Below are 19,306 nucleotides of genomic sequence, written 5' to 3' on the forward strand. Positions count from 1 at the left end.
TTGTGGTACTGGAGTCAACACCCTAAACCCAGGCCACATCCCAAAATCCTACACACAGAAGTGACCACCAAGACATTTGGGTATATAGCCTTTTAGTATTTTAAATATACAATTTTTTTCATAAATTATTATAAAATAGGTGCTTACCTTGTAGCTCAGTTGGTAAAGAACCTGCCTGCAATGCAGAAGACCCAGGTTTGATTCCTGGGTCAGGAAGATCCCCTGGAGAAGTGGCAACCCACTCCAGTATTCTTGCCTGGAGAAACCCATGGACAGAGGAGCCTGGCAGGCTACAGTTCATGGGTCACAAGAGTCAGACACGACTTAGCAACTAAACCGCCACCATTATAAAATGTCTTACTCTATGCACTGTTTTGTAGTCTTTGAACTTATCTTTCCACATCATGACACATTCTACAATGTTTTCTTCAAAATGAAAATAGCCTATTTTATCATAAAAGTGACAGAAGAATTAAATTTATGTGTTTGCTTGTAGTGTATGCATGAAACGTCTCTGAAAGGGTTCTGCAGATGCTGGAACACTGGTTACCTCTTGAGGGAGCCAGATGGAAGGCAGATGAGGATGAGAAGGAGACTGCTGTGTAACCTCTTGTACTCTTGATTATGACTATATAAATGTTATTGATTTCAAAAATAATTAAACTTTAAAAATGAAACGAATTCATCCTCATTATAAAAAAATACAGGCATAAAGTAGAAAATAAATTCATCTTTAAGCTCAATACTCAGAGATAACATTGTTAACATTTTTGGTCTGTTTCTTCCAGACCTTCACCTATGAATGTATAGACATATATGCAGATATGTTTTTACCAAAATAGGATGAGGCTGTATGGAGCTGTTTTGTCACCTGTGTTTTTCACTTAGGGCGAACCATGGACAATGTTCTGCAGCCTCATTTTAAATGTCAGCAAGGTTATCAGTCATATAAAGGTGGCTGGTTTCCAAAGGAATATTTCTGGATAGACTGAGTTCAGCACCTAGATATGCAGTGCTAGTTGATACCAGGGTTATTTTATTAGGAGACTCGGATGAAATTATGGTTGTGAAAGTGGTTTGTAAAGTACAGAGCATATAAGATTCTGTTTTAAATTCTGGCCTCTTAACTGGCCGTGTCAGGAAGAATGGTGGAATCAAAACCAGTTGGTCCAGCTTCTAAGGTTGGCTCACAGAGCTGACACCTTCCTAGTGCGGTCTTCATTTACACACTCATTTGCTTATTTATATTTTGAGTCTTAGTTGTGGCATGTGGGATCTAGTTCCCTCATCAGGAATCAAACCTGCATTGGAAGTGCAGTCTTAGCCACTGGACCACCAGGTAAGTCCCTGCACTTATCTTTAAAGCTTAGAGTTTTAAGGAAAGTTTAAAAGCACAAAGTGTTAGCAAGGATATGGAACTGAAACTCTGCTAAATGTCTTACAGCTGGTGGGAATGTGAACTGGGACAAACTTTTTGGAAAAGAGGTGGATATCTACTAAAGCTGATCATGTAAGATACCCTATGGCTCAGAAAGGCCTCCCCTGCTTATACAGTGAACACAAATGCAGGCAGACTTCATCACATGACTTATTAATAGAATGTTCATAGCAGCACCATTTATAAGCATGCCAAACTAGAAACTTCCCATATGCCCATCAGTAGTTAAGTGGATAAATTATAATATTGTCACACAATACAATACTATCCAACAACATGAATCTATATCACAAACATGTTGAAACAAAGAAACTTGGCTCAAGATTAGAGCACAAACTGTTTCTCTTAGCTCTACTGCTACATAACAAACTGTTCCCAAACTTAGCGTCTTAAAACAACTGGTTGTTCTTCATGATTGAGTGGCTAGTTGTCCAGTTTCTCTTCTGATGTCATCAGTGGCTGCATTAAGCTGAGGGTTTGGCAGGGCTGGAAGGTCCAAGGAGACCTTGTTCACCTGTGTGGTGGTTCTGGGTTCTTTTCCACAGGGCCTCAGTCACCTCTCTGGTGTGGAGGCCTCAGAGCAACGTTCCAAGAGGGTAAAAGTAAAGCTGCAAGGTCTAAGGCTGAACCTCAGACTTGCATAGCATTTGTTCCTCTGCATTCCGTCGGTCAGCCAAGTCAAAGGCCATCACAGATTCAAGGGGTTGAAAAAACAGACTCCATCAATAGACTACCATTGATAATGATAATAGATTACCATTATTGCCAAATTCAGAATAGTATTGCCAAATTCAGACTTAAATTGAAGAAGGTAGGGAAAACCACTAGATCATTCAAGTATGACCTAAATCAAATCCCTTTTGATTATACAGTAGAAGTGACAAATAGATTCAAGGGATTAGATCAGATGGACAGAGTGCCCGAAGAACTACGGAGGGAGGTTTGTGACATTGTACAGGAGGCAGGGAGCAAGACCATCCTGAAGGAAAAGAAATGAAAAAGGTAAAATGGTTGTCTGAGGAGGCCTTACAAATAGCTATGTAAAGAAGAGAAATGAAAGGCAAAGGAGAAAAGGAAAGATATACCCATTTTAATGAAGAATTCCAAAGAATATCAAGGAGAGACAAGAAAGCCTTCCTCAATGGTCAGTGCAAAGAAATAGAGGAAAACAACAGAATGGGAAAGACCAGAGATCTCTTCAAGAAGATTAGAGATACCAAGGGAACTTTTCATGCAAAGATGGGCACAATAAAGGATAGAAATAGTATGGACCTAACAGAAGCAGAAGATATTAAGAAGAGGTGGCACGAATACACAGAAGAACTATACAAAAAAGATCTTCATGACTCAGATAACCATGATGGAGTGATCACTGGACTAGAGTCACACATCCTGCAATGCAAAGTCAAGTGGAGGTGATGGAATTCCAGCTATTTCAAATCCTAAAAGATGATGCTGACTCATGCCAGCAAATTTGGAAAACTCAGTAGTGGCCACAGGACTGGAAACGGTCAGTTTTCATTCCAATCCCAAAGAAAGGCAATGCCAAAGAATGCTCAAACTACTGCACAATTGCACTCATCTCATGAGCTAGTAAAGTAATGCTCAAAATTCTCCAACCCAGGCTTCAGCAATATGTGAACCGTGAACTTCCAGATGTTCAAGCTGGTTTTCGAAAAGGCAGAGGAACCAGAGATCAAATTGCCAACATCCGCTGGATCATGGAAAAAGCAAGAGAGTTCCAGAAAAACATCTATTTCTGCTTTATTGACTGTGCCAAAGCCTTTGACTGTGTGGATCACAACAAACTGGAAAATTCTGAAAGAGATGGGAATACCAGACCACCTAACCTGCCTCTTGAGAAATCTGTATGCAGGTCAGGAAGCAACAGTTAGAACTGGACATGGAACAACAGACTAGTTCCAAATAGCGAAAGGAGTATGTCAAGGCTGTATATTGTCATCTTGCTTATTTAACTTCTATGCAGAGTACATCATGAGAAACGCTGGACTGGAAGAAACACAAGCTGGAATCAAGATTGCTGGGAGAAATATCAATAACCTCAGATATACAGATGACATCACACCTAGGGAAGAAAGCAAAGAACAATTAAAGAGCCTCTTGATGAAAGTGAAAGAGGAGAGTGAAAAAGTTGGCTTAAAGCTCAACATTCAGAAAACGAAGATCATGGCATCTAGTCCCATCATTTCATGGCAAATAGATGGGGAAACAGTAGAAACAGACTTTCTTTTTTTGGGCTCCAAAATCACTGCAGATGGTGACTGCAGTCATGAAATTAAAAGATGTTTGCTCCTTGGAAGAAGTTATGACCATCTAGACAGCATATTAAAAAGCAGAGACATTATTTTGCCAACAAAGGTCTGTCTAGTCAAAGCTATGGTTTTTCTAGTAGTCATGTATGGATGTGAGAGTTGGACTATAAAGAAAGCTGAGTACAGAAGAATTGATGCTTTTGGACTGTGGTGTTGGAGAAGATTCTTGAGAGTCTCTTGGACAGCAAGGAGATCCAACCAGTCCATCCTAAAGGAAATAATTCCTGAGTATTCATTGGAAGGACTGATGCTGAAGCTGAAACTGCAGTACTTTGGCCACCTGACGCGAAGAACTGACTCACTTGAAAAGGCCCTGATGCTGGGAAAGATTGAAGGAGAGAAGGGAAGGGGAGTTCTATACTCCCCGATTCTTGAGTTCTATACTTGCAATTCCTGTATCAAAACAAAGGTCCTTATAGACTGAAAACAATCTCTCTCAATACCAATGTTGAAAACAGACTTCTGAAGGCACATTTCTGCTGCTGGCCTGAAAGATCAGATATCATTTCTGTTTTGGTGACTGTAAACCCAGAATTCTTCACGAACCTTCTTTAATAATCATTGTTCAGGAAGTCAGTGATAATCAGAACTTGTCCGATACTGTGAGGATACCAATGATGTTCACTGCATCACAATACTTGCAGGTAGAAATGCTGCTATTTTAAAGAAAACACCCTTTTCCAGGTTATTTTTAACCTTTTAGAAAAAATAAAGGTCCTCATAAGATAGTTTAAGCCACCAAAAAAAACCCCAAATAAATATTTTAAAAAGGTCATAAATAATCACTATGCAGTTTCCTTAAATATTAATATATAAATATTTGCAACTTATATAAGTAAATATATGATTTTTTAAAATCGCAATATAATTAGCCAGATTCCAAGGGCTTAAATAGTTTCATAGAAAAAAGCTGGACTTTTCTGGTGGTCCAGTGGTTAAGACTCCACAGTTCAGCTGCAGGGGACATGGGTTTGATCCCTGGTGAGGGAACTAAGATCCCGAATGCCATGTGTGTGGTACGGCCAAAAAAGAAAAAAGAAGTCAACTGTCTTTGGAAGGTTCCCTTATGTGATTTTAGAGGAACAGCCTCTAAAATGAGATGTTCGATGAACAAATGAATGCATTAGGGCATGAAAGACTGAAAAATCCTATAAAAACATGTGCATTTATGAATCTATTTTCTACTTAAAATGCACAGGTAAGGAATTTCTACATCAAGCAGGTATAGAGTGTAGGGAAATGATTTAATTGGTAACAGAACTGGGCTTGTCAGAGTCCTTTAATTTTCTCACATGCTGCTACTGCTGCTGCTAAGTTGCTTCAGTCATGTCCGACTCTGTGCAACCCCAGAGACGGCAGCCCACCAGGCTCCGCCGTCCCTGGGATTCTCCAGGCAAGAACACTGGAGTGGGTTGCCATTTCCTTCTCCAATGCATGAAAGTGAAAAGTGAAAGTGAAGTTGCTCAGTCGTGTCCGACTCTTAGCGACCCCATGGACTGCAGCTCACCAAGCTCCTCCATCCATGGGATTTTCCAGGCGAGAGTACTGGAGTGGGGTGCCACTGCCTTCTCCGAATTTTCTCACATACATTCCCTCTAATTCGTCTTCCCTGGGACCCCCTCCCAACCCACTCCCTTAGATTCTCTTTCTTCTTCCTAGAAAAAAAGGCTCGGTTGTAGCACTATTAGTTTAAGACTTGCTAGGACTTTACCTGAGACACCCGTCTACTACTCTCAGGCCCCTTGTTAGGAGGTCTCTTTGGAGCCCAAAAGTGGATAACTGGTCTAGAAAAGATACAAACAGTGTCACGGTCTAAGAATTTCTGAAGTGGACTTTGTGACATCATGCAGAGGCTAAGGGGTGAGGCAAAGGGCTCCTCCTCTTTCTCCCCATGTGTGTAACCTCGGGCAGAGGACTGCACGTCCCCAGGCCTCAGTCTGCTCATCTGTGACAGGGGACTAGCAGAACCACAGTGGGAATATGTGTGTTCAGCCACCTGCTGGTGCTCAGTGAGGCCTCTTCCTCTCTCACCATGTCCTTCTAGGGCTCAAAGATCTGTGCCTTAAGGGATCACAGGGAAGCTGGATAATGACTGAAGGGTTAGAAACCACGACCTAAGGAGTATGGGTGGAGTGGTGGATGTGTCCCATGGCAAGGACAGCATCTAGTCTGGGCAGAGAGGGCACTGGGGAGCTGGGGCTGCCAACTGTGAGCATCCAGCAGCTTGCTTGGCATTTAACATGGTCCAATTCTCAGAACAGCCCTGTGAGGAAGGTAGGGTTATGAGCTCCATCTTCTCAGTGAGGAAACTGAGGTTTTTTAACTTTCTCAAGATCATTCAGCTGAATGGGGACATGGAGAGTCCAACCTGGGTCTGATGCTTTGCATCAGCTTAAGATGCTCCTCTCCGGTGGCTGGAGACAGCATGGGGGAGCTGGCCCCAAAGAGGAGCAAGAGGGGGACATGGAAGATGGCTGTCAGCCACTGGTATCAGGGACAGGCAGGGGCCAGAGAGGACTCTTTGGGACTCATCAGAAAGGGACTTTCCAGGCCTCAGCTACCTTATGTGGGGGCCTGCCGGAGGCAGGAGTGAGTCTACTTTCCCTGGAGGAAAGCAGGCTTGTGAGCACCAGGCTCGGGACCGATCTCCTGGGGACCACCCAGACAGACGGGAGCACCCCGCTCCTCCTCACCGCGGGGGCTCAGTGGCTGGCACGGTTGGGTCCGTCTTCCTACTTCTTTCTCCATGTTCCACTGTCACGGCAGGCACTCCCTTTGCCTCGCTCTGGCCATCTCCCAGGAAGGGTTATATAAAACTAAGTAAAGATAGTAAAATACACAAACGAAGTTCTTAGCCTTAACCTCTCCATTCCTGTGTCCATGGAATGGGTCTGATGATCCGTCCGATTCCGGGAGGGCAGGGTGGCTGTCACCCTCTTTGCCCACCACCGCAGGCTTCCTGCTCATGCAGCGCTGGCCCAGGCGGCTTTTGCTTCCTGGCCCTAACTTTGATTCTTTACGCTGGGAAGGGGCTGTGATTAGAGCTTAATTTCATGTCTGCAATCCCTTTCTTCCATGGAGCTGCACTAACCTTTCCCATCTAGATAACTGTGAGGCAACCACAACAGTTTCTCTCTCCACTACACTTTTTTCTTTCGTGGAGACATGGAAAAGGTCAGTTCAGCAGACTCAGACCTGTGTTCTGACTCTCACAGACAGAGGCCTATCACTCTTATACCCACAGGTAATCATTCTGAGCTATAAACCTTTTTTTTTTTTAAGAGAGATACATATTCTATGAACATAATGCAGTCCATCTTGGAAGGTAAGACGGCCTTGGGAGAAACACTCCACAGATAGGAGTGTGGGCCATCGAGAGGCTCATATACTCACTTTTCTTAAAGAGTAGTCCCCAAAGCTCACTAAAAATTGTACTTGGATTTAATTTCAATTGAGAGCCAGATTTGAGTCCGTATTTCTAATCTCTGCACCTGATTTTGACTTAAATTGACTTCTAACACTGACGTATCTTCCAAGGGAACCTAAGCAAAGAACATCAGCTCCAGATCGCCCTCCCCTCAAGAGAACATGAAAAAACACAAAGTCACACTGAGAAAGAAGGGGCCACAGTTTGCTCTTGTCCAGTGAAGGTCTCTTGGCCTCAGAATGCCGCCACTTCCCGCAGTTCCAGCCCTTGGCTGCGGTCCACCCTGAGTAAGTGAATTCCTCTGCTGAAACTCACACACAATAAGGAGATGGAGTCGGCCACAGCCAGGGAAGTCAAAGGTCCTGATCCATCCAGAGACAAGGTGAAAAGGCAGGCTGGGGAGGAAGGGGGAACCGGCACGTTAGACCAAGGGTGCCATACCATGAAAGGTGGCGTCTTTGTAAGAAACCTACAGAAATAAAGCACGTGCTATGTATACGCATCTAACCCAGGTAAGAGAGGCCCCCAGTGCCTCAGAGGAGCGTTCACTGGGAAGTCAACCTAAGTTGTCAGCACAGGACGTATTCCACCTGGAAGTACACTGGACAACTGGGGCCTCACTGCAAGGTCATGTTAAAATGCTGCCCTCAGGCACTCGCCCAGAGAACAAAGCGCAGAGCAAAAGGTAAGGACACCAATCTTCAGCTGTGGCACCCCGGGGTCTCGCTTTGTCTTTTCAGGACAAAGGATGATGGGGCACCTGCAGGGCAGTCTGGGACTGCTGACCCACTCCCCTCCGTCAGCGTCTTGCAGGCTGCTCTTCTAAGAGCACACATGAATGCCTGGAGGGCCGAGCGGCGCTTTCACACCCGGTCCTCCCTGGTCTCGGATTTCGATCCCTGAATCTGGAACAGCTGCTCCTCCCACAAGCCCAGGTCAGGGTACCTGACTGCACTCACTGTGGAAGCCGCTAGACGTGCCCCCACACGTCTGAGGGGGGCAACCCTATCCTCCCCTGCTAGGAGCTGAGTTTCTGGGAGATGACTGTCGAAGGGATTTGGCTTGAGGGTCTCTAAATGAACACTAGCCCTGTGTCTGCCAGAAGCCAGTGTCTAGGACAGAATAGTATGGAGGCAGTGGGGTGCTGGTAAACTGGCTTTTTGGAAAGAAAAAAAAAGCCTTCATTCACAGCATTTGCCAATTTTTGTGAGGTTAAATACTCCTGCCATGACCATGTTAAATATTCCTGAATATTTAACCGTCAGCGAGGAGAAGCTGGCTCCGGCACAGCAGCACATTGAGGAAACTGGCGAGCTGGCTCCCTAAAGCGTGTCTTTCTCTGGTGCTTTGCGTGACCTTACTATAATCCCAAACCTCAGCTGCAGAGTCAAGAGAGGCCAGAGTCTTTCTGAGGCTATCCTTACCCCACACCTCACCCCCACCAAACTGAGGCTCTCATTTTAGCCCTTGAAAATGAATCTTAAAGTGGCAATTCTTGTTCTCTTTTCCAGACATTTTGAGCATCACAACTTAAAACATGATGAGGAACTTCAGGTAGAAAGAATGAAAGAACCAAATATATTTGAGCTTTTAGGAAGGTGTCTGTACAACATGATACCAGGGCTTACGTGCTGACAGCTTCTAGCCAGCTGGACAGGGAGTCTGGTCTCTTGATGCCATCTCTTAACCACTATGGTGGTGGACAGTGGCAGAGCATGGGTGACTCTGTACATGCTGAGCAATGGAAGAAAGAGTTTTAAAGAAACCTATAGGACTTCACGTATCTTTGAGAAGCAGAAGGAAATGGCAAACCACTTCAGTATTCTTGCCTTGAGAACCCCATGAACAGTATGAAAAGGCAAAATGATAGGATACTGAAAGAGGAACTCCCCAGGTCGGTAGGTGCCCAATATGCTACTGGAGATCAGTGGAAAAATAACTCCAGAAAGAATGAAGGGATGGAGCTAAAGCAAAAACAATACCCAGTTGTGGATGTGACTGGTGATAGAAGCAAGGTCTGATGCTGTAAAGAGCAAAATTGCATAGGAACCTGGAATGTTAAGTCCATGAATCAAGGCAAATTGGAAGTGGTCAAACAGGAGATGGCAAGAGTGAACATCAACATTCTAGGAATCAGCGAACTAAAATGGACTGGAATGGGTGAATTTAACTCAGATGACCATTATATCTACTACTGTGGGCAGGAATCTCTTAGAAGAAATGGAGTAGTCATCATGGTCAACAAAAAAGTCCAAAATGCAGTACTTGGATGCAATCTCAAAAATGACAGGATGATCTCTGTTCGTCTCCAAGGCAAACCATTCAATATGACAGTTATCCAAGTCTATGTCCCAACCATAACGCTGAAGAAGCTGAAACTGAACGGTTCTATGAAGACCTATAAGACCTTTTAGAACTAACACCCAAAAAAGATGTCCTTTTCATTATAGGGGACTGGAATGCAAAAGTAGGAAGTCAAGAAACACCTGGAGTAACAGGCAAATTTGGCCTTGGAATGCGGAATGAAGCAGGGCAAAGATTAATAGAGTTTTGCCAAGAAAATGCACTGGTCATAGCAAACACCCTCTTCCAACAACACAAGAGAAGACTCTACACATGGACATCACCAGATGGTCAACACCGAAATCAGATTGATTATATTCTTTGCAGCCAAAGATGGAGAAGCTCTATACAGTCAACAAAAACAAGACCGGGAGCTGACTGTGGCTCAGATCATGAACTCCTTATTGCCAAATTCAGACTCAAATTGAAGAAAGTAGGGAAAACCACTAGACCATTCAGGTATGACCTAAATCAAATCCCTTATGATTCTACAGTGGAAGTGAGAAATAGATTTAAGGGACTAGATCTGATGGATAGAGTGCCTAATGAACTATGGACTGAGGTTCATGACATTGTACAGGAGACAGGGATCAAGACCATCCCTGTGGAAAAGAAATGCAAACAAGCAAAGTGGCTGTCTGAGGAGGCCTTACAAATAGCTGTGAAAAGAAGAGAAGCGAAAAGCAAAGGAGAAAACGAAAGATAAAAGCATCTGAATGCAGAGCTCCAAAGAATACCAAGGAGAGATAAGAAAGCCTTCCTCAGCAATCAATGCAAAGAAAGAGGAAAAGAATAGAATGGGAAAGACTAGAGATCTCTTCAAGAAAATTAGAGATACCAAGGGACCATTTCATGCAAAGATGGGCTCGATAAAGGACAGAAATGGTACGGACCTAATAGAAGCAGAAGCTATTAAGAAGAGGTGGCAAGAATACACAGAAGAACTATACAAAAAAGATCTTCATGACCCGGATAATCACGATGGTGTGATCACTCACCTAGAGCCAGACATCCTGGAATGTGAAGTCAAGTGGGCCTTAGAAAGCATCACTACGAACAAAGCTAGTGGAGGTGATGCAATTCCAGTTGAGCTGTTTCAAATCCTGAAAGATGATGCTGTGAAAGTGCTGCACTCAACATGCCAGCAAATTTGGAAAACTCAGCAGTGGCCACAGGACTGGAAACGGTCAGTTTTCATTCCAATCCCAAAGAAAGGCAATGCCAAAGAATGCTCAAACTACTGCACAATTGCACTCATCTCACGCGCTAGTAAAGTAATGCTCAAAATTCTCCAACCCAGGCTTCAGCAATACATGAACTGTGAACTTCCAGATGTTCAAGCTGGTTTTAGAAAAGGTTTTGAACCAGAGATCAAATTGCCAACATCCGCTGGATCATGGAAAAAGCAAGAGAGATCCAGAAAAACATCTATTTCTGCTTTATTGACTATGCCAAAGCCTTTGACTGTGTGGATCACAATCAACTGTGGAAAATTCTGAAAGAGATGGGAATACCAGACCACCTGACTTGCCTTTTGAGAAACCTATATGCAGGTCAGGAAGCAACAGTTAGAACTGGACATGGAATAACAGACTGGTTCCAAATAGGAAAAGGAGTACATCAAGGCTGTATATTGTCGCCCTGCTTATTTAACTTCTATGCAGAGTACATCATGAGAAACGCTGGACTGGAAGAAGCACAAGCTGGAATCAAGATTGCTGGGAGAAATATCAATAACCTCAGATATGCAGATGACACCACCCTTATGACAGAAAGTGAACAGGAACTAAAAAGCCTCTTGATGAAAGTGAAAGAGGAGAGTGAAAAAGTTGGCTTAAAACTCAACATTCAGATAACGAAGATCATGGCAACCAGTCCCATCACTTCATGGCAAATAGATGGGGAAACAGTGGAAACAGTGTCAGACTTTATTTTTTGGGGCTCCAAAATCACTACAGATGGTGACTTCAGCCATGAAATTAAAAGATGCTTACTCCTTGGAAGGAAAGTTATGATATGCCAATATGATAGCATATTCAAAAGCAGAGACATTACTTTGCCAACAAAGGTCCGTCTAGTCAAGGCTATGGTTTTTCCTGTGGTCATGTGTGGATGTGAGAGTTGGACTGTGAAGAAAGCTGAGCACTGAAGAATTGATGCTTTTGAACTGTGGTGTTGGAGAAGACTTTTGAGAATCCCTTGGACTGCAAGGAGATCCAACCAGCCCATTCTAAAGGAGATCAGTCCTGGGTGTTCATTGGAAGGACTGATGCTAAAGCGGAAACTCCAATACTTTGGCCACCTCATGTGAAGAGTTGACTCATTGGAAAAGACTCTGATGCTGGGAGGGATTGGGGGCAGGAGGAGAAGGGGACAACAGAGGATGAGATGGCTGGATGGCATCACCGACTCGATGGACATGAATTTGAGTGAACTCCAGGAGTTAGTGATGGACAGGGAGGCCTGGCATGCTGCGATTCATGGGGGTGCAAAGAGTCAGACATGACTGAGTGACTGAACTGAACTGTACTGAGAGGCAGGCTCCTTACCTCCCGTGTCTTGATTCCAGATCTTCACCTTGCAGTCATGTGATGAGGTAGCAATTGCAGGCATCGAGGCTAAAGCTCTGGGTAGAAAGATACAGGACGCAACGGTCTGGAAGTGCCCCCTGTACTCACAGATTCTGCTCCGTGTCTGCCTCAGGTCCCACAGCTGCAAAGTAATGACAGGGGCTGGCTTGCATACATATTTCCGAGCTTCAGACATGCTTCATTCTCTAGTATCCTCTCCCCAGCCTCTCATGATGCACCTACTCCCTCAACCTACCTCCTCACACAGACACCCTTATCTTCATCCCTCCCATCCATGCATCCAGTCAATCAGTGACTATGTGTCAAAGAAGCCAGGTTAAAGATGGTTTAACCGGGGGTTGTTGCCTTCTTCATTATCATCATGGCAGCACAGTGGAACAGAAGGGGGTGACCTATTTTCTACAACAGCTCAAGAGTGGCCTTATACCAGCCTCCTGGCATCTGTGGGTCCCATGGAGACCCCACAGTTAGGAACACCTTCTCATAAGTGTATACAGGTGCAGACCTTCTGATTTAATACCAAGACACTGACTCTTGGTATAGGAAGACTAGATTCTATAACAAGGGAGACGACAGTTCTGCCAGCCCACTCCTGCTGATACTAATCAGACTACACTTAAGAGAATAACGTTCACAGACAAGAGCACATGGAACTGTGTCCAAAAAATAATGAAATCTCTGGACACTGAGTCACTGTCCAAGGAATAATTGTAGGAGCTGGAAATGCAAATGCTTAGCTTGGAGAAGAAATGCTACATCAGAAGCCTGGGATTCAACACTTCAACCTACCACTTATGAGAAGTGTGGTCTTGTACAAGAGATTTCAACTCGCCATGCCTCTATTTCCCCATCTGTAAAATGGGAACTATAATAATACTGAACTCACGAGATTGTTTTAAAGATTTAATGAGATAATGCACATGATGTGCTCAGCCCTGTGCCCTGCATATAATAAATGTCCAATAAAATGGGAGTTATAGTTGTCCTGTTTGGATACTAGATAAATCTTTTAACTAATATTTTACTGTGAGAAATCCAAGGTACTCTGGAGAAGCCAAGACAATCTATCCTGAAATTAACTGCAAGGAAAGGTATAGGGGTTCAGGATGTGGTGGGCCCTTGACCAACACTAGAGCCCCAAACTTCCCAAAGAACTTGAATTCCTTTACTGTGACCACATGCGCAATGGGAACATACTTGATTCTTCAAACAGTTCATCCCCTTTCTAAATTCTACTGGGATCAGGAACATTAGCAGGTGGTTCTGTGTCTAACGCCTTCCTATCTTGATTCCCATCACATTTCTCTTTTCTATGACTGATGCAGAGAGCTTAGGCAATGGAGTTTTTTTGAAAGAAGCATCCAGAATGCCAAGGATCATGTATACTATGCACTTGGAATAGGCCTGAGACTTTAGTAGAGCCTGCCTGTATAGCTCAGGACAGGCAGGAGGCGAGAGGAAGTCGTTTCTCGTCAGCACCCCGATACCTGGACCCCACAGTCTCTCACCGTGGCTTCACAGCCTTCCCCTTCAAAGCCGCTGCTGCAGGAGACACACTTGTGCCCATCCTCACTGACCTCGCAGTACGTCTGGATGTGCTGCTGGGTGGGAAATGTATGAGCTACCTGCAGCCCCCGACTGTCCCACAGTCTGAAAGAAATTACGGCAGCGAATGAGTTTGCAGTAAATGTGCTGAAATGCACCTGTAACTGCCTGTGAACACCGAAGTCTTGGCTCTTTGCAGGCTTTGGCAAGTCAGAACAGAACGCTGTGATTTACCTAAAAACAGCAACATGAACCAGATCAATCTCAGAGATGGTAAAGCTGTCAGGAAATAACCAAACTGAATGACATCTGAGTTCTTTCTATTTTGAGATCTAATTAATGGGAATTTAGACCAAGCATCTTAACTGTTCAAGTTAATTTGTTAATTTGGTCCTCTGGGGTACTACTTTCAACAGACAAGAGAGAATATTTCTGCGCCTGTGATTTAACAAAAATTTTCAAAGATACATATCATGATGGAGAGAAGCAGGCATCATTCCAGAATCAGACACAGAAGATTTATAGGCCTTGGCCAACTGACCCATGGGGTTAACTGGGGACCGTTTTGTTTTACCTCTTGTCTCAATTTTACTTCTTTATCTTCTTCCTACCATTTTCTAAGAAGAATCTCTTGAGATCCAATGTTTCTGGTCATGCTTTCTAGTCCAAGAAGGATTTACTTCATTTGACTTCCCTGATGGTGATTCTGAGGGCTAGGTGATTGAGAACACCTGGAGCCCAGTAAGGGCCACTTGAAGGGGTGGGACAAGCAAGCGACTGACCCTGAGGTTAATCTGAACATGTTCCCACAGTCAGGGCTGGCAAAATCAGCTGCTTCTACAAACCAGCCAGAACAAGCTGGCCTCCTGCCATTCCACCTCTATCCAGGTGATCCGTGGGGCCAGATCCGAGAGACACCAGCACTGGCAAAGAGCAGAGGAGGGGAAGGCCCTGGGGAAGGCGCAGCGGCGCGGAGGAGCAGAGCAGGAGCAGAGTCAGGTAAGCACGGGAGCCACAGACCTTCACCAGAAACACCTTCACTGCTGCTGAGTAAGCCCACCTGATGCTTTTATCCTCGGAGGTCTGGAGTATGTAAGGTTCTCCGGGGACCCAGCACAAGTGAGTGACCTAGAAAAAGCAAAAGTTTCAAAACGTCTCCACACCATGCCATTCCTCTGCTGTAATTTCTGTAAATGTCACTAAATAGCATCTCTGTCATCACTTCTCAAGGATGCTGAGCCTAGCACATCTGACTTAAGAGGGATTTTATGTGGTGCAGAGGCCCATCGGTCATGCTCAACCTGCAGCTCCCAGGTTATCAGCAGCAATGGAAGCACCTGGACTGGGCGTGAGCCCCGAAATGCATGCAGCACTCTCAGAGTGTCTGAAACCTAAACACCGCTGGCTGAGCGGCAGCTAAGGAGAGCGGCCTCTACTTTCAAGTGGGACCAATGAAACCCTAACTTGAGGCCTCCTCGGGTTCAGGAAGCGGGCTCAGTCTCCCTGTTTCCCTTTATCCCTGCAGCCCCCTGCTGGACAGGCATGAAACAGTTTTCAAAATAACCGGAGGTAACACGGTTTTCACTTCTTCCAGCAACCTGCACAAATACAGAGGGCACGGGGCGAGCACATCCTGCCATCGGCAGCTGTCTTCAAAACTCGAAAAGACCACGTGACTAATGTCTGACAACCACTAAAGGACATTGCCATGTCAGGTGATATAACTCTCCCCATTCTATAAATGAAGACACCAAGACTTCTAGTAACTTTCTTGGGTTAATACAGCTAAAAAGTGATGTATCCATGCTTTAAACCCAGGTACAAGGTTAGTCATAGGCAGTGGGGTTGACATCAGTCTGCTACCGGAAAACACTGGTCTTCATAAGCAAATCAAACTATATAAATAGCAAAAGGTCATGCTTATTTCTCTGCATAATGTTACATATACTGAACACATGATAAGCATAAACTGTGAGCTTCTGGAGGCCAGGAACCAAGCCCTGGGCCACTAACGCTGCTTCTAGCACAGTGCCTAGTCCACAGAAGATATGGAATAACTATGTTTTGAAGGCATAAGTGAGGACACCATTGAAAACTCCAATATAAACTAGTGGAGTTGTTCTCTGGAGCAGAAGACCTTAGTTAGGGGCGAGCAGTAATTAGGACCCAAGACTCTAAGGCCTGGTCATGCGGTCTCCACGTCTCTCTCCTACGCTCTTCCTCACCCCAGGCTCCCTTCTGTTGCCCTGCTCTGGACCAAGTTTGAGTTCGTACCAGGTTCCTGGAGACTGATGCTCTCTCTGCACACTGTCCAGTGCCCACATCCCACAAGAGCAGGGTGTTGTCACGGGAGCCAGTACACAGTTGTGATGAATCTTAGGGAACAATGACAAGACGGTCCATGAGACGGACTTGGGACAGGGCTTTTCAGAAAAGTACCACAGTGCTGGTGTTGGGAAGACGTTGGCTTGACCTCACCTGGACTCACGGTCAGTCCAGTGACCACCATGGTGTGGCCAGAGAACTTCTGTCTTGGCTGTGAGGAGCTCTGCAAGTCCCACATCATGACCATCTTATCGCGAGAGGCGCTGAAGAACTGGCTTGATTTGAAAATACACGCTATCTGCTCAAAAAAAAAAAAAAAAAGACAGCTCTAGTGTGCTTGTTTGGACGTTAAAAATGGAACAAGCCTGGAGATGAAGGTGCTAGAGCCTGGTGTTCACTCTCAGTCTGGCCCAAAGTGCGCTGTATCTGGCAGGTAAACAGACTCTGTCCTACGTGACTGTCGCTGATACTCAGCCTCATTAGGATGGAGTTTGCTTCTCAAGTTTCAGTTCATGTAGGTGGACTTCAGAGAGAGGAGTTACATAATTTGACATTCTCTATCATTTTTGCTGGAATCTCAGTCTACTCTGTCATGCTCTTTAACAAATTAATTATTTAACTGTTTCTGGCTTTTAAAAAATTTCCCCAACTAGACTAAAAGTTTCCTCACTATGGAGAGTTTGTCATTTTCTTACCTAGAGTAAACATTTAGTGAGGCTTCGATACATGACCCTGGTGAGTTAGGACAGGGCAGGGGGAGTTAATCTCAGCTCTCCTCTATTTACTACCTGTGCTGTGCTATGTGCTAAGTCGATTCAGTTGTGTCCAACTCTTTGCAACGCTATGGACCATAGCCCACCAGGCTCCTCTGTCTATGGGATTCTCCAGGCAAAAATACTGGAGTGGGTTGCCATGCCCTCCTCCAGGGGATCTTCCCAACCAAGGGATCAAACCCATGTCTCTTACATGTCCTGCACTGGCAGGTGGGTCAGCACTACCTGGGAAGCTATGAAGGGCTTAATGATGAAACAAAAACTGTGTCTACTATACGTGAAACTATAGCTGAGTGAATGGTTTGCTCTGGTGTGAGTGGGGCTTCACACAGTGACATCAAGTGAAACCTCTGCATTTTTCCTTAACACTGAAATATTCAACCACTCTTACTACATAGAGCTACAGGCATTCCTTTACTCAATTCCAAATTTCCTCGTGATGCTAATCATATGACAATTACCTTGGTGATTTCACGCTCATGTCCTTTGAACCTTTTCACCACATTTCCAGTTCTCCAGTTATAGGCCACAACTGTCTGCAGAGAGTCATTAGAATATTTTAGTTTAATTGATTTTTTTTGTTTAGCTGAAACAACAAGCCTTTATCTTGTTCTCTACCTAATTTCTCCCTTTCTACCAAGGTTTTATTGTAGTGTTGCTCCTCATGCTCCCCAAGTTTGAGCTCTCTGTCTCTTCCAGAACTGGGCCCCTCCGCTGAAGCGTCTGGGCCTTAATGATGGGTTTGGGACAACACTCCCCAGGGGCATCTGGTTTAGGTTGAGGTTCTGGGTGTAGATGCTGAAGGAAAATCTACATGGGATTAGATTTTTTTTCCCTACTTAAAAAAAAAAAATTACCATTTTAATCATTTTTAGGTGTACAATTTAGTAGTGTTAAAAGTATATTTAGGGACTTCCCTGGTGGTCCAGGGGTTAAGATTCTGCACTTCCAGTGCAAGGGGCATAGGTTTGATCCCTGGCTATTTCAAATCCTAAAAGATGATGCTGTAAAAGTGCTGCACTCAATGTGCCAGCAAATTTGGAAAACTCAGCAGTGGCCACAGGACTGGAAAAGGTCAGTTTTCATTCCAATCCCAAAGAAAGGCAATGCCAAAGAATGCGCAAATTACCACACAGTTGTACTCATCTCATATGCTAGCAAAGGAATGCTCAAAATTCTCCAAGCCAGGCTTCAACAATATGTGAACTGTGAACTTCCAGATATTCAAGCTGGATTTAGAAAAGGCAGAGGAACCAGAGATCAAATTGCCAACATCTGCTGGATCACTGAAAAATCAAGAGAGTTCCAGAAAAACATCTACTTCTGCTTTATTGACTATGCCAAAGTCTTTGACTCTGTGGATCACAACAAACTGTGGAAAATTCTTAAAGAGATGGGAATACCAGACCACCTGACCTGCCTCTTGAGAAATCTGTATGCAGGTCAAGAAGCAATAGTTACAACTGGACATGAACAACAGACTGGTTCCAAATAGGGAAAGGAGAATGTCAAGGTTATATATTGTCACCCTGCTTTTTTAACTTATATGCAGAGTACATCATGAGAAATGCTGGACTGGATGAAGCACAAGCTGGAATCAAGATTGCGGGGAGAAATATCAACACCTCAGATAGGCAGATGACACCATCCTTATGGCAGAAAGCAAAGAGGAACTGAAGAGCCTCTTGAAGAAAGTGAAAGAGGTGAGTGAAAAAGTTGGCTTAAAATTCAACATTCAGAAAACTAAGATCATGGCATCCGGTCCCATCACTTCATGGTAAATAGATGGGGAAACAGTGACAGACTATTTTGGGGGGCTCCAAAATCACTGCAGATGGTGACTGCAGCCATGAAATTCAAAGACACTTGCTCCTTGGAAGAAAAGTTATGACCAACCTAGACAGCATATTCAAAAGCAGAGACATTACTTTGCCAACAAAGGTCCATCTAGTCAAAGCTATGGTTTTTCCAGTAGTCATGTATGGATGTGAGAGTTGGACTATAAAGGAAGCTGAGCACCAAAGAACTGATGCTTTTGAACTGTGGTGTTGGAGAGTCCCTTGGACTGCAAGGAGATCCAACCAGTCCATCCTAAAGGAAATCAGTCCTGGATATTCACTGGAAGTACTGATGCTGAAGCTGAAACTCCAATACTTTGGCCACCTGATGCAAAGAGCTAACTCATTTGAAAAGACCCTGATGCTGGGAAAGATTGAAGGTGGGAGAAGGGGACAACAGAGGATGAGATGGTTGGATGGCATCACCGACCCAATGGACATGAGTTTGAATAAACTCTGGGAGTTGGTGATGGACAGGGAGGCCTGGCGTGCTGCAGTCCATGGGGCTGCAAAGAGTCAGACAGACTGAGTGATTAGATTGAACTGAACTGGGAAACTAAGATCTCACATGCCACGTGGCATGGCCAAAAAAATAAAAGTATATTTACACTGTTGTGAAACAGATCATATATTTTTAATATATTTATTTATTTGGCTGTCACGGGTCTTAGCTGAGGCATGTGGGATCTTCTA

The 19,306-nt window shown here is 44.4% G+C and overlaps 1 protein-coding gene across 5 annotated transcripts in view; it reads right to left on the reverse strand.

Annotated features, from left to right (window-relative positions):
- WDR31 (WD repeat domain 31) overlaps window positions 1,009-19,306 on the reverse strand; it is a 30,773-nt gene continuing 12,475 nt past the window's right edge. For 4 of the 5 annotated variants that reach the window (XM_018052626.1, XM_018052624.1, XM_018052625.1 and 1 more), the window contains 7 exons: window positions 17,237-17,311; window positions 16,156-16,300; window positions 15,952-16,052; window positions 14,738-14,805; window positions 13,641-13,782; window positions 12,091-12,253; window positions 5,275-7,593 (listed from right to left, as the gene is read on the reverse strand). In XM_018052626.1, the coding sequence (XP_017908115.1) occupies window positions 7,433-7,593; window positions 12,091-12,253; window positions 13,641-13,782; window positions 14,738-14,805; window positions 15,952-16,052; window positions 16,156-16,300; window positions 17,237-17,311 (855 nt within the window). In that variant the 3' untranslated portion in view covers window positions 5,275-7,432. Of the gene's footprint in view, window positions 2,094-5,274; window positions 7,594-12,090; window positions 12,254-13,640; window positions 13,783-14,737; window positions 14,806-15,951; window positions 16,053-16,155; window positions 16,301-17,236; window positions 17,312-19,306 lie in introns of those variants that run through there. The other variant, XM_018052627.1, reaches the window with a different exon arrangement.

Source organism: Capra hircus, chromosome 8, assembly GCF_001704415.2.
Source record: "Capra hircus breed San Clemente chromosome 8, ASM170441v1, whole genome shotgun sequence".
NCBI classification, from domain to species: Eukaryota; Metazoa; Chordata; class Mammalia; order Artiodactyla; family Bovidae; genus Capra; species Capra hircus.